The 17,102-nt window shown below is 33.9% G+C and overlaps 2 protein-coding genes across 2 annotated transcripts; one reads left to right on the top strand and one right to left on the bottom strand.

Annotated features, from left to right (window-relative positions):
- The first annotated feature begins 1,808 nt into the window (after positions 1-1,808).
- On the top strand, positions 1,809-13,807 carry LOC129308625 (uncharacterized). The gene is made up of 10 exons (XM_054949871.1): positions 1,809-2,013; positions 2,213-2,284; positions 2,803-2,882; positions 4,625-4,724; positions 4,807-4,860; positions 12,174-12,251; positions 12,477-12,574; positions 12,646-12,703; positions 13,224-13,345; positions 13,466-13,807. Exons 1-10 carry the CDS (start codon positions 1,927-1,929, stop codon positions 13,617-13,619), a joined length of 903 nt encoding a protein of 300 aa, XP_054805846.1. The 5' UTR covers positions 1,809-1,926; the 3' UTR covers positions 13,620-13,807.
- A 549-nt stretch (positions 13,808-14,356) lies between these two features.
- On the bottom strand, positions 14,357-15,598 carry LOC129308949 (BAG family molecular chaperone regulator 6-like). The gene has a single exon (XM_054950307.1). It carries the CDS (start codon positions 15,596-15,598, stop codon positions 14,357-14,359), a length of 1,242 nt encoding a protein of 413 aa, XP_054806282.1.
- Between the last annotated feature and the right edge of the window lie 1,504 nt (positions 15,599-17,102).

Here is a 17,102-nt window from a genome sequence, read left to right as displayed (position 1 = left end):
TGTATATTATGATGACCTAAAGTAAGGATTTGTTTAATCCTCATCATCATGGTATCGCGTGCTGTGTTTTGGTAATATCAAGATGGATATTACAGCACTCTTTGTGGCTAATATGCTACAAGCCATGGTCAACAGCATGATCTGCTATGGTCAATCCAAACGAAATAATCCACTGTGGCCAACAAGACCTTTTGTTGTGGTGTATGCTCATAAATAGCACATATAAGATAACACTTATTTTAGAATTTTAAACCACTTAATTAACCTCTTGAACCTTCAATTAAGGTACATGAAGATAAATAAGAGATCTAACTAATGGCTTCAATCATATCTCAATTCGATATCAAATGAGGATTTTGAAATACTTGATACTAATACAAGCATTTATGTTTAATAATTATCATTTGTTCATATCATTTTCATATTATCTTCTGTAGCTTTTGACATTTTTTAGAGGTTTTTTTAAAATATTAGGAGCATTTAATATCATCTGAGCTACTTTGTAATTTCTAAAAATTTTAGGGCAAAAGTGAAAATTTTTGAAAGTTTAAGGGCAAATTGTAATTTTTAAAAATTAATTCTGAAAAATAGAAAAATTAATCATTTGCTAATTTTTAGTTCTTCATTAATTCTATAAGTTTAATTTAAGTTAAATTAACTTAAATTATAAGTTATTCATTAAAACATCCTTTTAAATACACACTTTTTATATTTTAATTGTACTTTTCATAAATTTTGGATACATATCAAAGAAATATTGGTGAGTATTGGTATAAGATATGATACATGAGGCAACTTGAAGTATCAATGCTTCATAGTAGGCAACCCATAGCACATGAAACCCATGCTTAATGATGAGGGCGGAGACAACAACAACAACCCATGGTGTATCTTTGATGGCTAACGACAAGGGTTGGCAGAAAACAATGATTCTCAATGAAGGGAAGTGGTTTTGCGGGAGTAAGGGTGAGTTTTATAGAAACTTTGAGATACAGCAATTCATTAAAATATAAAGGCTGATGAAAAGTTTCTGAAAAGAATTATATAGTGATTGTTTATAAACACCGCTATATAACAAATTTGGGAGCCATGTGCTACCTGTTATATTTTAAAAAATAATAAAATAAAATAAGAGGTAGCCCTTCCTCTAGAAAGCATTATAGCTTATTTCTTTAAAAAAAATTGATTGGATAAAATTTGACATTTTATAAAACTAGTATAATTTATTAAGTTTGTAGGCGTATTTTCCCTTAAAAATGAAAAACTATTTTCTTAAAAAATAAAAAAATGTATTATGAAAAAGTGATGAGTAAATTTCTCTGTTTTGTTTACAAAATACTTTTATACTTATGAAATATTGCATTATTTCTTCTTATTTGCACTAATTGTATTATATGTTTTGTTTTTAGTTGTTAATACTCTTTTTTGTTAAAAAATGACAACTGGTAATTAAACAAGTAGAAATAATTTAGGTAAAGCTTTTTTTAATTTTTTAAGCATGAGAATAGGTTTCGCCAATGATAAAGAATATCTCCTTTAAAATAGTGAGAGCAACAGAGAGGCTTTTTTTTAATTAAATTATAGATAGATAAGAACTATTGTTCAAGCTCTTGATTTAAGTGATGAAAAGCTCTACCATTCCTATCAACTTTAATTAAAGCTTTGAATTTTTGGTAAAAAAATGCTTAAAATTTAGGTTTTATGGGTAAAAAAAAAAATTCAAAATTTCAAGACTAGTTTGACCCAAAATCAATTAAACAAATATAAAGAGTACTCCAAATTTTGCAATTTATCCGAGTCCACATGGCGCTGAGGCTGACTGCGTTGATATCAGTCACTGGTCCGAAGCATGCTTGCTTCCTCCGCAGTGGTTTGCGATGTGGTCACTCCTGTTCGAGGAAACCCGCTTTAAGAGTTTCTGCAAAAATGGCTGCAAGTGAATCAGAAGGCAAAACCCCATCACCCTCCAAGATTATAGACTCCCATCTGCATGTTTGGGCGTCTCCTGACGAGGTAACTCTTGAGAAATTTCCCATTGAAATTTCCCGTGCTGGATAAGCCTGAATGTGAAGATCGATCACACAACGTTTGATAATTTTTAGGTTTATGTCTTGAAAACTTTTAATTTCAAAAGCAAGGAAAGCAAAGTTATATAATCAAATTACTAAGCAGATGATGCTCATGGCATTTCCCCCTCTGTTTTTCTCTGAAGGCTGCGGGTAAATTCCCTTACGTTCCTGGACAAGAACCCACTTTACCCGGACATGTCGATTTTTTGCTCCAGGTATGCCTCTTTCGAATTGTTAATATTTTTTGCGACTTTGCAATCTCGCTGTCTTTTATTCTAATTTTTATCCCTTCGAATGAACTGGGTGCGAACCCTGTGTTGTTCCGATTGCCGAAATATGGAAATTGATTGGATTTTATATCGCATAGAATGACTTCATTTTCTTTAACCGGAGTATTAATATCCTCATGCAATTCTGTATAGTCTTATTTCTTCTCTACTTTCAAGAATTTTCTGGGGCCTTCTTTCTTTCTTTTGGTTTCTGACATTCCAACTTGAGTTGATTGAGCTTCTGTGCTGGTATACCTTTTGCATGACCATATAGTATCTGTGGACCTTCTACTTCTACCTTGAAATGGAGCTAATTCCATGTTTTGGAAGCATTAGTTTTTCCTGACACCCTATCTTTATACATAACTATTTAGGTTTTAATATTGTACAAGTTCACTCACATTTCTTTGGCCCCCAAAAAAAAAAAAAAAAAAGGAAGAAGAACTCACTTACTTTTTCCGCAGTGCATGGAGGAAGCAAGGGTAGATGGTGCGCTTATTGTGCAGCCAATCAATCACAAGTTTGATCATAGTTTAGTCACAAGGTATTTTCAAGTTATTTATTGTTTGATGCAAGAACTCAGATCTCTTGTAGCTTTTAGGCAATACTGATCCTAAATTGGTGGGGTGGAATATCTAGTAGTGGTGTAATTTTGAGTGACTTAAATTTGTGAAACCTTCTGATTTGGAGCTGATGTATTTGAAATGAAATAGAACAATAGTAAATTGGAGAAAGAAAACATTAGGTTATTGAGAGAGAAGATTAGGTAAAAAAAATTCTTGAAAATTCAATGGTCCATTAATACAGGAATAGAACTTTGATGTTGACATGTAAAAATAACATTTTTTTCCCCTAATTGAAAAAAGAAGAAAGGATATCCGGTGTTAGAAATACAATAGATATTTAGATCTTAGGCAGGGAAAACTTATGCCAGCCTCTATTTCATACCACAAAGCCCTCATGTTGGAAAACCCAGATTTTAAAAATACACCTGTTCCTTCAAAAAATGTGGTTGTATCATGACTGACATCACATCGAGTAATGTGTATTTTGCAAAAATGAATGACAAGTTCACATCATCCTGGCTAGTTATAAAGGCGATTGGCTTGATCAATCTTAAATTTTTTGATCTACATCAGTTCAATGATTTGAAAGGCTTTAAAAATACTTTATTGATAATTTTATTTTTGTTCAAAACCATAGAATCTGTTGGTTCACTGTGAATGTTTGAATATATATATATATATATATATATATATTTAACTTGTAATATAGAGAACTTGCCAAGACATGATGGTGCACCAAAGCTAAGTTGAGATCAACATGAGTTTTCTAGTAACCACTATGTCATGGTCCGAGACCATGTTTCTACTATGCCAGAAAGGGGCAAAATATTGGGGGTACATGTAGCAACAAATTAAATCTTTCTTTAATTTATAAGGACACATGGTGATGTCTCTAAGCCCATTGTCGAGAGTATATTGGAACATTTCAAAATCTTTGGTACCTTAATGAATAAAAAGACACCTATATGTTGATCTATTAAGATAAGAGTTGAGATGCATCATTATCAAGAAAAATTATAGCAAGTATATTTTGAAATCTTGGATATGCTATTATACAGGCCTGGAAGATGAATGTTAATGGTGAATAGTGATTTTTGGAAAGTAATTCCCTCAACTTGAATTCTTGCCCCCTGTTTGGTTGGAGGGAAGGGGAGGGGAGTGAAAATTTCAGATGGGACAAGGGGAGCCTTCACCTCCCCTCCCCTCCCTTCCTCTCCAACCAATAATTAGTTGTTCTTCCCAACGGATATTCAAATACATGTAACAATAGAAACTCTAATTCAAGTTTAATAATTTGCAATTTTTGATATACAGTTTTTGATCCATACCCTTTATTGTCTATTTCCAAAATTAATTACTGAAAGGAAGGAACAGTTCTAGTTATGTGTATGATGAGCACTTCCTGCTTAGAAAGGAGCCTTCTTTGTTAGTAAAGAGGTTATATCTTCCATCTGCTCAGGATTTTTGTAAACATATTGTCAGACACTGGTGAATAACAGTCAATTATGAGATGTGTGATTTAATTGTTTTGTTTGTTTTGCTGCACATCAAGTTCGTAGTTTCTCAATGATATTAGCTTGACATTGAGTTGCATAATCATGTAGTGGAGTAGAATTTTCTATTTTGACACAATTGTACATTTGGTTCATGGTATTCATTTTCAGACATCTTCAATAAGTGCATCATAGTCTTTCTCATCCCAACTATTTTCATCGGACAGTGTCCTGAAGAAATACCCAACCAAATTCGTTGGTTGTTGCCTTGCTAATCCAGCTGGTGACGGAAGTGGCATTAAGCAGTTTGAACACCTTGTTTTGCAGGTCTCAAGGGATATGTACTTTATTTGGAATTAATGATTATGTTTGAGACAAACTGCTGAAGTTTTCATTTCATTTCTGCTAGGATGGCTATCGTGCTGTACGGTTTAACCCTTACCTGTGGCCATCTGGTGAAAAGGTATACTCTGCTTTCTTCATTTGCATGTATTCATTCAAGGTTCATGCTAGGTATCAATACATCAGCTCCCCACTCAAAAAAAAAAAAAAAAAAACACCTTCTATCTTACTCTAATGTGTCCAGAAGGTTTTACTTATCATTTGAATGTTGTTTGGGAAGAGAAGAAAGTCTATCTTTTCTCTCAGATGTGGTAAATGCTAAATATTAGTGGCATTTGTCTCCATTAGCAAGAATCATTTTGAGCAACCTGTACTAGAAAACTAATTATGCTTAATTGTCAGGCTGTAACATCAAATTTTGCTAGAACATGGCACTTGCATTAGGATGATTAATTATATACTTTGTCCAAGGCAGGAAGAGAAGCAAGGTTTCATTCAAATACACAAGACCCCCCTCCTGGGAGCACTTGGACCCCTTGATCTACCTCTCTACAAATAGGATTTAAATCCCTTCCCTCCTTACTGTGGCCCCCAATAACAAAGCATATTAGAATGACGTTGATAAAAAATTTTGTTTCAATTATAAATAGCGTTTTCACTGTTAATAATAATGAGTGATCTATAATATTTGTTATATAATGCTTCAAGGTTTAAGTGAGATTCAGAGTTGCAAAATACATTTATTTTCTTATTTCTTAATGGATTTGCAAAAGGAAAAAGAATAATTTTTAATTAATACTATTTTATAACTTGTTTAAAAATATGTTTTCAAATTTTTTTATACGTATTATAGAATTCCATTTATGGAGTGTCAAGAAATTTCCTCTCTTCTAGTATGAGACCACTGTAGGGAATTGCTTGTTTTAATTTTCATTAATATTCTTGGATAGCTTATATTTGGGCTTAAAATAATCTGAAAATTAAATTGTGTTTGGGCTTAAAATATGTTTGGGCATGTAAAAGAAATTTTATTGGATTTGCCAAATTATTGGCGGGCCTAAGCAATATATATTAGCCATTGTAAAAATAATAAGTGCGGGAGATTTATCATTGGGTATCTTTAACAACGTTTGGGAGAATGGACGTTGTTTTTTTACTTTAATATTCCATCTTTGCGTGACTTTGGTAGCTTTCATTATTGGAAATGAAAGCTGCAAGGTGTTGACCGTGAATTAAACAAAAAAAAAAAAGGAAAAATAACATGGAAGGACCCTGATAATACAATACTGACACTCAAGGGCCTCAAACTATGTGAATCTGATTTAGAGAAAAAGAGAATGCAAAGGGAGAGATATGGTAAGGCATTGGATAAGTTTATGACCTTTGTTTAATTTTTACGAGTCATTGATTGGAAAGTAGTGATCAAAAGCAAAGATGTTTTCCCCCTTGTTTTGCAGGAAGGGATATTTCAAGAACAAAGGTTTATATAGGAATGCAAAAGATGTAAATCCTTACATGTTAGAAGCATGGAGGAGTCTCTTAGAGTTAAACAAAATAAAAAAAAAACAGTATACAATAAAATACCACGTAATGAGAAAGAAGAATGGTAAAAAAAAAAAAAAAAAATTTAAAAAAATTGTAATTCCACTAAACATGTGGTGCTTGTCAAATCAGGTCAAAGAAGTAGTTGACTGTGTAAATCAGAACAAGAGTAAAGGGGAAGGTTCAAAGTATAGGATTGGGTCCATTGTTAGAGTTTAAATGCCAAAGGCTCCACTGGGATCTTCGAAAAGAATTGATTAATGCATTTAACACTCTAACATCTACACTTGGAACAAGAGAGATGCACGTTCTTATAAAAGCTAATGATGTCCATTCAATGCTTAGCATATGTGGGAGGCTAATGATGTCCATGGAATAGTTGCCTCAATTTTCTTCAACTATTCACCTGGCATGTAGATTTTATTTTATTTTTGAAACTTTGTTATGATTGTTTAAGGCATATTATTTTCTGATTTTTTACTAGTTTGTTTTTCATAATGGTTTGGGATTTTAGAGTTGTATCCAGGATCCTACATTATGTTAATATATTTGCAAATGAACTACTGATTGCAGAGGAATTTGCAGTGAAATGGAAGAGAATTGCAGCCCTCCCAAATAATATAGGAATCCTTGACACAATTTTAAGATCATAAAATATTTTGAAAAGCAAACTAAGAAGAAATTAGAAAGTAAGACACATTAAATAATCCGATCAAAGTTAAACAATGTGCTTAATAGTGAATAATTGAAGAAAGTGGAGGCAATGGTTTTGTGGGAGCACTAGGAAGGGCATGAGAAATCCTCGCACCCTACTTCATTTCAACTTGATACGCTCTTGCACATTCTTATCATCCTAATATTGCAGCACTTCCTGTTCCATGGGCAATGATGTAGGACCAAGAGGAAAAAGATTGGGAAAAATATTTGCAGCATAAAAAAATATATAAACTACTAAAAACATAGTTAATAAACAACAAATATGTTAGTGCCATTTACCATACTATTAGAAAGAATGAACAGTCGCCTGTATTTCTTACATTGCTTCCTTACTGACACCTTAAATTCCATAATATCCTTTATAAGCTCAGGTTCCAGCCAACACAAATGATAACCAATCCCACTCAATCCTATTTTCTAGACCATCCCCTTGATCCTTTTGTTTTGATTTATGTGGTCAACTTTTTCTTTGAATTGGTTTGGTGAGCATCATATGTTTTGTGGAGTTACAACTTATTCTACGTTTCTATTTGATTGTTCTTTCTTGCTACATGCTTATGTTATTGTATAATTTTTTTTTTTTTGCCCAAAGCCTTTTCTGTGTTTCTAGAATGTAAGGATTTGCGTATTTTGTATTCCTATATAAAACTGTTTTCTTCTTCAAGTGTTCCTTGCGGCAAAACAAGAATGACTTCCAATCATTACTTTGCCAATCTGTGATTTACACTCCCAATACTAGAGGAGGGGGGGAGACTGAACTTACTCGATACCTCTTTTGGCATCCTTCATTTCTCTCCTTTCTATTGTGTGCTGTAAAGCAGGGTTTCTAAAATAGATTCACATAAATAAACCAATAAATGATCCGTAAACATCTAACTGCTTTCAACATCCCAAATAAAGCAAGATGGTTACGATGTGTCCATGAGCTAGGATTGACCCTAGCTTGGCGTTTGGTTTGATAAACACCCGGGCCCAAGCTTGATGTTTGGATAACAACTTGGGCCTTGCCGGTTTGGCATCAAGCTGGGTTTGGCCCAATACCAAACCAATAAGGAAAAAATTAAAATTTGAAAAATAGATAAACTATGCATTGTCTACAATCCATCTCGGCTAATGGGCTAGGTGGACATCCCCTAAGACTCATGAACAACTATACATGTGGACTATAAATGTTGGGAGAAAACATTGACTGCACTAGGATTTTTCTTCTTAGCTTTTCATTTCTTATTTTTCTTGCAATGACCATCATTTCTTTCTATTCATGTACACTTGTAATTACAGGTGACATTTATCTCCTCCATTCTATTTGATTTTCTCAAGTAACAGCAAACTACAAAATGATCACAGATCACTTCTATGACTTGCATGAGCTCCAACTATCACAGTACATAATGATTTTCTGTAGGGTATGGTTTTTTCTGTTTTAATGTTATTATATTTTCTCCCCTCTTTTGATCTTTGTAGGTTTTTTTTCCCTTTCTATGGGATTTCTTTTGCCACCTGCTCACCTTCTTTATTGTCATATTCTTTCAGACTTTTCCTTTACCCTTGCTGATTGCAAACTTGCAGTGTCACCCAAACACCTACCCACCACAGTATCACCTTTGCTAGAAAAAGGACAGGGGACTCGTTTCTTCTTCTTTGCTAGAATCTCCGAGACTCCAATAGTCCAAGTTTGACCAACCTTGTTCATATCATCTGCCTTTTGGTAAAATTGAATGGAGAATTTCATTTGCTTTGATATATTTAATAGTTCTATGCAAATGGACCTACCACTATAAATATACTGTTGAATGTTTGTGCTCATGGGGACCCTAGCTTCAATATAGAATGCAAGTGTTATTTGTCATTTTGCAAAATGGATTGGCCTATGGGGACCAAGTTTTTATTAATATTTTCCTTTGATTTATTTCGTTTATATTGAATCAATTTATGCTTTTTATTCTTCTTTTGGAAGTATAATTTCTCATTTGTAATTTGATTTAAGTATATCTTAAATTATATTTTTGTTTCTTAGACTTAGATTCTAGCAATGGAAAAATTTCTCAAAAGAAAATTGATATCAAAACAGCCAAATGATTTAAATTGAGCGTTGCATTCATTTATGAAAAAAAAGATTTTTGGAATTTGATTTGGAAAAACCTTTATGATTATCGTAGTTTAAAGCCAAAAGATTAAGATTATCATCCAAATGGTAGTGATAAAATTAAAAGATATTAGAAATAAAAGAATCATTGTCAACCAAAAGAGGTTACTTTTTCATAAAGACAATCTTGCAATGCCTCTCATAGATTTAATTTAAATTAATATTTGGAATATGAGAACTAATTAGAAATAGTCAAAAGTGCTTATGTTTTTATCTTATGAGATCAGTGTTGAAGAATATAATATGCTTTAAAAACGTCACCACTACCTTTATGTTCTCCAACATTTGATCTCATAAGATAGCAACATGAGCAAAGTGCAACATTTTTTTCTTGACTTATTTTAACCAATTCCATATTTCAAATATCAATTTGAATTAAATTTATGAGAGATACTCTCAAATTTTCTTTAGGGTTGACAATGATTTTTTTGTTCCTAATATCTTCTAATTTTATTTCTATTATTTAGATGATAATTTGAAATTTTTGGCCTTAAACCAGAATCATTAGGAAGTTTTCTCAAATCAAATTCCAAAAATTTTTTTCCATAAATGGATCTAATATTGTATTTTTTTCATTTGCCTGTTTTGATGTAAATTTTCTTGAGAAATTTTTCCATTGGTATGTTAAAAAAATATATTTTAAAATATATATAAAGCATAAATTCATTTCATATAAAAGAAGTAAAATATTAATAAATAAACATGGTCCTGTAAGTCGTATTCAGATGGTTAAATAAAAATAATACTTAGATTTTATAGTGAAATCATGGTCTCCCGGAGAACAAAGATTTAGTAATATATTCACAGTGATGGGTTCTTTTACATAAAACTTTTGAATATATAAAAGCAAATGAAATTCGCTATTCACTTTCACCAGAAGTTAGAGGATGATTTGAAGAAGGTTGGCTAGACTTGCCCTGCCAGAATCTTAGAAATTCTAGCAAAAAAGCTGAAATGGGCATCTGGCCTTTTTCTAACAAAGAAGCTATAAGTGTGGTGGGTGGTGTTGTGAGTCTGCAACTTGTGGGAGTAATGAAAAAGTTTGAAAGACTTTGAGGACAAAGAAGGTAAGCAGGTGGCAAAGTAGAGCTAGAGAGGGGTAAAATTGAACCTTGAAAAATTGAAAGAGGGGGTTAAAGTATAATACTACTAGAATAAAAAATTCAAACATTGGGGGCATTTATTGATTATCTTAAATGTTATGTAATACCAGTAAGTATAAAAATAATCTTGTTGGGGTAGCTGCCCCCACAACCTTATACATGCATCTGCCCCTGTTCATTTCTTAGTGTATAGGTGATAAGAAAATATACTAGAAGCTTGAATAGTTGTTTTGTACATTTGACAAAGGCCTTCGTCCATCCACCATGGATGTTGTTGCATTGGTAGAAAGAGAAGCAATTATGAAGGCCAAATTTAATCTCTCATGATCTCTCCTCTGACGCAATAGAGGAGAAAAATGTGCTCTTGTGCTGCATCTTTCATTCCAATGTCTCTGCAGCAATGGGCATTTTCTTTTTTACATTCCAAGTTGCAGCTACAGATAAACTGAGAAAGAAAGGAAGATTGGAAATGAAGTATATCGAAATTAGCTTTATCCTTCTATCAAAATAAGCCATTGGCCAAAATGCTTGGAGGTGACATTCTCAAAAGATTTTTCTTTTTTTTGTTGAGCATTAAGAAGGGAGAAGCAAGATGATAGAGAGAGAACAAAAAGGTGATGAAAAAAATTAGCGCTTGAACAGTAAATCAGTTTGTGAGCTAAACATCTGGTCTTATCTAGCTCTCAAGGGCTTAAGTTTGAACTTTGTTGTAGTCCGTTTTGTATAAGGGATCTTCTTCTCTAATAGCAAAAATCTTTCTTGATGAAATCAATTTAGGGTGAGCTGAGTGGAAAGCCAAAGAGTGTAAGTTGTAGATGTGCTAGAAAACCTTGAGTTCCTGGTTATTTAAAACCTTGAAGTTGGTAGTGAGTTCGGAAACCAACCCTTCTTTTTGTTAAATTTACAGCAAAGAAAATATCTTGATTCAAGGGTATTAGATGTGGGTCAAAGAGGGCTGAACCATGATAATTACTTGGTGTGATCTTCTTTATCCCTGCTCTATCTGCTACATCTTTGCTTACGGAATTTTAATTTTCAGCTGCCTGTAGCCCACAACTTTGTATTCTCAGTGTTCTGCATTTAGGTTCTGTTAATTTGATGTTTTCTGTGATGAGCTTTGATTGGAGGATCTGAATATTTATTTCATAAATTATATTTCTCTTAATCTCTTTATTCTGTTAAAATTGCAAAAATACCCATTCACTTTCCCTAGGTCCATCTTCAAGGCATAAGAAAAGAAAATAAGTTTTTTCCCCCCTTACTATCCAGTTATTTTTCTTCTCCTCTCTACATGCTTTTTTACTTGGTTTAACTGTAATGAATGAAAAGTTGTTTTTAATTCTAAATACCACACAATGACAACAATAACAACAATAACAACAAGCCTTATCCCATTTCTAAATGCCACATAAGTGGTGCTTAAAATTTGGGAGAATGATAGATAGGTCCCTAGTGCCAAATTCAGGAATTTGCTAGTATGTCTCAATTTTGCAACTTGTTTTCCAAATGTTAATGTAGTTGGAGAATAAATAAATTTATTTTCCCTATTAAAATTTGAAATACAAGTTGCAAATTCATCACAATGAAGTTAAAAAATTGAGAGCTGAATTTGTAAATTTTTGGAGTTTGGTACTTCAAATTTAATTTGAATTGGTTAGTTCCCTTGGGATCTCTCCGTCATTTTCCCTTAACTTTGTATAATTTTTATTTCCCTATAATTTAATCTCGAATGCATCTCTGGTCATATTTTTTTTTTAAAAAATCTACAATTAAAACATATTATCAACAAGTTTAGTAAGAAAAGAACCATACCCTTAACGCAAATTCTAAGCAAGACTGTAATGTAATGGAAGTCTTTCCTTTTTTTTTAAAATCCAACTATCATCTTTTAATAATTGTTAGTGTCATGCTTGATATCATTTGCAGATGACAAATGAAATTGGAAAGGCTATTTTTTCAAAAGCGGGAGAACTCAAAGTGCCAGTGGGATTCATGTGCATGAAGGTGCATGTTATTACCTGACTTAGAGACGCTGAAGAATTATCTTGTAGAGTTTCTTGGCCTCCATACATGATGTGCATACTTAGATTCACAGAATATTTCTACTTTTGTATAATGGCATTGCTGCGTTTCCTCACTGGTGTTTGACCTTTTTTTGTTTTGTTTGCTTTCTTTTTCCCAATGTGAGGTTGTCCAAACTGTATGAACGAATTGGTTGGTTTCTTTCAGGGACTTGATCTTCATATTTCAGAAATCGAGCAACTGTGTGCAGATTTTCCATCAACGGTTGTATTGCTCGATCACTTAGCCTTCTGCAAACCACCAACGTGAGCTAACTTATAGTTATTATGTCTTTTAAGGCCGAGAAATCTACTCTTATTTGAATGTTATGTCACAGAAACGATGAGGAAGGTCTTGTCTTCTCTCAGCTTCTGAATCTATCAAGATTCCCTCAGGTAGGTGCCTTTTTTTTTTTTTTTTGGGGGACCCCTCCCTTTCACCTAGGCTTCTCGAACTTGCAATCAAATGAACTTCTACTGTATTGCTGGAAATATTGTTTGGAAGAAAAGTGCAGAGCTCTATGATTGAGGTTCTAATTTGTATTTCCTTTAGTCTTGTATATGAGTGATCTTCTAAAAGAAATTGATAGCCTGTTTTGCAAGTCACTTTATATAAAAAGACGGACCATTAATTACTTTATTCCAATTTACCCTTTACCAATATTCTATGAGTAAAATCAAGTTGGTGTATGAGAGAGAGTATTTTTAAAGATATTGATTTAATGAGGTTAAAACTGGGAGGTTTATTTTCTTTTTAGATAACACCAATAATTTAACCATCTCTCCTTAATTTCTGTGAGACAATTAGAAATGACTTATACAATATTTTTGAACCTGCTATTGGATCTACCTGGGATCAGGATATAATTGTTCAAATCCTTGCTTTGTTCTTATATGTCTCATAAAACTTTGATAGGTATACGTGAAATTCAGTGCACTTTTCAGAGTGTCAAGATTGCAGTTTCCGTATCTGGATCTTTGTCCTCTATTATCCCAACTTCTGTCTAGCTTTGGAGCTAACCGTGTAATGTGGGGCAGGTAATGCCCTTCTTGTTTTTTTTTTTTTTTTTTTTTTTTGTGCTTAGTCTAAAAATTATTAAAAAAAGAAACCTTGAAATGTTTTTCCATAGAATCTTAACCTTGGTATGTTCTGTGCAGTGATTTTCCCTTTGCTGTTCCTGAATGTGGGTACAAGGGAGCCAAAGAAGCCGTGCATCTTATTGCCAAAGAGATTTCTCTGTCTTCTTCTGATTTGGAGTGCATCATGGGGGGTACCTTCACACAACTCTTTCAGACCCACTTGACATCTTAAGCAATTTTGTAATTCTGTATGAAAATTCTCCTTTCACCACTTATGAGGGACAAGTGGCAATGTTTTTATAAATTAAATGCTATCCTCTGGTGGAATGTTGTCATGTATTCAACTTTAGATGTAGAACCTGGTTCTGTAAATAAGCAAAGCCCTTCAAAATTGAAATTGGATACTGATTTTCTAGGTAATTGACTGGTCAATTTTTTTCTGAAAAAAAATTAATTTGATAATTTTTTTATTTTTTTTTACCATATCTATCTGTGTTTTTTAACCCCACCTATGTTTTATAGCCAATCTTAATCTTGGATAAAAGATGAGGGTTATTTTAAGCTTAATGTAAAACTCTCTCCCATATGCATGGATTATATATATTTATATATTTTGGTTTTAATTTGGATAATTGATATTAATATTAAGAAAGTTGGTGTGAATCTTGTTTATTCAAATGTAGCTTTTCGTGCTTTATGTGGGTTTTATTCGTGATTGAGAATAATAGTATGTGTATATATATAATATATCATCCACAATAACAAGGGAGTTTCCAAAACCATTACTGAATGCATTTAGAAATTATCCAATAATAACTAAAATTAACATGCAAGCCGCTTTTCTGGGAACAGCAATATAACATTACAAACAAAACTAGGCTGAATCAGAATTCAAGAAAACATCACAAAATATTACAGTCCAAATTCATTCCTTCTCCAAAGCACGGGCTAAATGAAACTGTAAAATATTCAGTGTTTCTTATCACATTTCTTGGTATCTGGCAATTTCTCAGATCCATCAGCAGTTGTAGCAGCATTCCTTTTCTTCTTCTTCCTCAACTTCTCACATGCAAATGCTTTCTCTAAATGCTTAACTCTCTCGGACAAAGAACTAATCAGTCTCGTTTGAATTTCATTCCTCTCGAACAGCTCTGCCATCAGCCCCATCATCCTCTCGTTGTCCTCAATCATCCTTTCTAATAGCTCCCTGTCCCCATTTTGTTCTTCTTTTCTCCCGCCATCTCTTGCTGCGTCTTCAGATTCAGTTGCAACCATATCTCTCCCCTCATTATCTGGCAATGAATTTATTTCCCTATCTTCTTCAATCGAAGATGGTCCAGTAGTTGCGCAAGTCCCGGACTGTTCGCCGGCGAGATTTGTTTCCACATGGTCATCGGGCAAGAAATGATCGTTGGAAGTCTCCTTCAATCCATTCGTTATCGTCTCATGTTCTAGAGGAGGGTTAACGGCAAGTGTTGAAACTTCCTCTTCTGGATTTCCTGATACAACCTCAGAATCTGGTGGAAGAGAAACAGGCATCGCTTCCACATTTTCACGCAGCTCCGAACGATCAACGGCCATTTCGTCATGGCATTGCTCCACCAGGGATTGAATCTCGGAAATTTGTTCTGAACGATCGCAATCCCCTGCTTCATCATGCGAATCCGAGTTCATCTCCTGTGATACAACATTTGTATCTGCCTCAGGCTCGACTCCACCTTGATCTTGAGCATGATAATCAGGAGCGGAAGCGATTAGATCCAACCTCTCTTGCAATGCAATGGCTTTCTTGATGACTGACTTCCTGCAACCTCTGACACCGAAGTCGACGCTCGTAACAGAGTCCAACCTGAGGAGCAAATTCATGACAGTCTCGCTAATCCTCAACCGCTCTCTGGAATCCCTCCTAATCAAATCGATCGTCTCTTGATCCGAAATCCTACTCTCGATTTGGTGGACCTCATTGCTTATAGCGGCAATCTTCTTCAAATTCTTCCTCGCCAGGAACCCTCTCAGAACCTTCTGGATCTTAAGAGCGGAGTCGGATCTACTTCGCTTAGACCCGACAAAATGAACTGGAATCGAAACCACCTTGGGAGATGCCTTCGTTTTTGGCGTGGCCACTGGTATTCCCTTTACGCTTGGTCGCGAGTGGGAAGAAGAAGAAGAAGAAGGCACGGTCAAGTAACTTCTGAAGTATGGAGAACTCATTCTGCGTCAAAAGCTTTGTGGATTTGCGAATTCGGTTTGCGTTTGAACGTGTTAGTGAATGATGAAAAGATTGAAGGGTATATTTGTAAGGAAGTGAAAGTTCGGGAAGTTTCGAGGGACATATTTTGCGATCCCAGTTTCTGGATAAATGTCGATTCTTCTTGAGCTTTGCCGCGGATTCTTGTGGAATCTTTCTCGTGGGTCACACCACGTCAGCATCCACGTCCTCTTTCTCAAATAAAGTACATTTATAGTTCTATCGTCATTTTTTTTTTGGCCAGTGATTTATCGTCATCTTCGATGCCGTTATTTTGGGTTACACTCAAAGCAAACGTGGACAGTGGCGAGATCCGGAGCAGGGGAGTGCGACATGATTAATAATTTTTTTTAAAAAAAATATAATTACATTAGGATTAGAATTGTAATCACGTAAGCAAATTAATAATCATTTTTAAAAAATATATATATTAAATAAGTTCATATGGTCTTTTATGTAAGATATATTTTTCATATATTATATTTAACATTAAAATATTATATATTTAATAATTTTTTAATATCAAATTTTTTTATTTAGTCCAAAGGATGTAAAACCTCAATAATAGAATGTGTAAAGTTGCAAAATTTATACGCACAACTTGCAATTTTTTTAAAGTGAAGGGATATATTTGCTCACTCTCACTAATGAGTTACTAGAGCTGGAAAAAACGGGCTGGCCTGGCCCTATAGAGCTGGCCCTTGAAGGGCTCGGGCCTAAAAAGGCTAGCCCGTTTAAGCCTGAATTCTCTTTGAGGGGCTTAATCTTAAAGCTTGGCCCTAAGCATAACGGGGCCTTGAGGGCTTCAAACCCTTTTGCCTATTTTTTTATTTTTTTAAATTAAAATTGGTTCAATCATTCCTTTATGACATAAGCTAAATAACAATAAATAATAAACAATCAAACTAACCACAATAAACAAGTAGTAATAAACTCAACAAGTAGCAATATCTAAAAAAACAAAACATCTAAATGAGCTAGATGTTAGAAACACAATCTAAATGAAAATGATAGCATGCAATGAAGCCAAGATGAGCTGAATCTATCCAGTACAGTATCCATCACCAAGAACCATAGTCTCATGAAAATATTTAAATAAATGCATTTAAATACTCAATAACTCAAATATTGGTAGCATCATCATTATCTTCTTCTTCTTCATTATCATCAAGCTCAACAAAATTTGATTGTGATCCAGTTATAGCTGGCTCATCAGGGGCAAAAATATCAAGACTTTCTTCTTCTTCTTCATCTTCATTATCTACAATAAATAATAAACAAAATACTCACACGGTAGGGATTAGAACTACAGCATTTGAATGTCTGAGGAGGGAGATCGGTCGATGGAGAGCTGTGCGAAAAACACAACAGCTAGCAGCTTGGAATGTAGATCAGACGATGTTGGTTCGAGCTAGGAGCTACTACAGCAATGGACAAGAGCAAGATGAGAGCCTCAAGTCTTCAGCT

This window comes from Prosopis cineraria, unplaced genomic scaffold, assembly GCF_029017545.1.
Source record: "Prosopis cineraria cultivar Desert tree isolate PC_DT_omini unplaced genomic scaffold, ASM2901754v1 PC4, whole genome shotgun sequence".
Taxonomy (NCBI): Eukaryota; Viridiplantae; Streptophyta; class Magnoliopsida; order Fabales; family Fabaceae; genus Prosopis; species Prosopis cineraria.
The sequence above is the reverse complement of the archived record's forward strand: the minus strand, read 5'-3'. Positions and strand labels throughout refer to the sequence as shown.

Coding starts and splice junctions, on each gene's coding strand:
- LOC129308625 (XM_054949871.1), top strand. CDS start 1,927: ATGGCTGCAAGTGAATCAGAAGGCAAAACCCCATCACCCTCCAAGATT. Junction 12,252..12,476: donor TGGGATTCATGTGCATGAAG/GTGCATGTTATT, acceptor GGTTTCTTTCAG/GGACTTGATCTTCATATTTC. Junction 13,346..13,465: donor AACCGTGTAATGTGGGGCAG/GTAATGCCCTTC, acceptor TGTTCTGTGCAG/TGATTTTCCCTTTGCTGTTC.
- LOC129308949 (XM_054950307.1), bottom strand. CDS start 15,598: ATGAGTTCTCCATACTTCAGAAGTTACTTGACCGTGCCTTCTTCTTCT.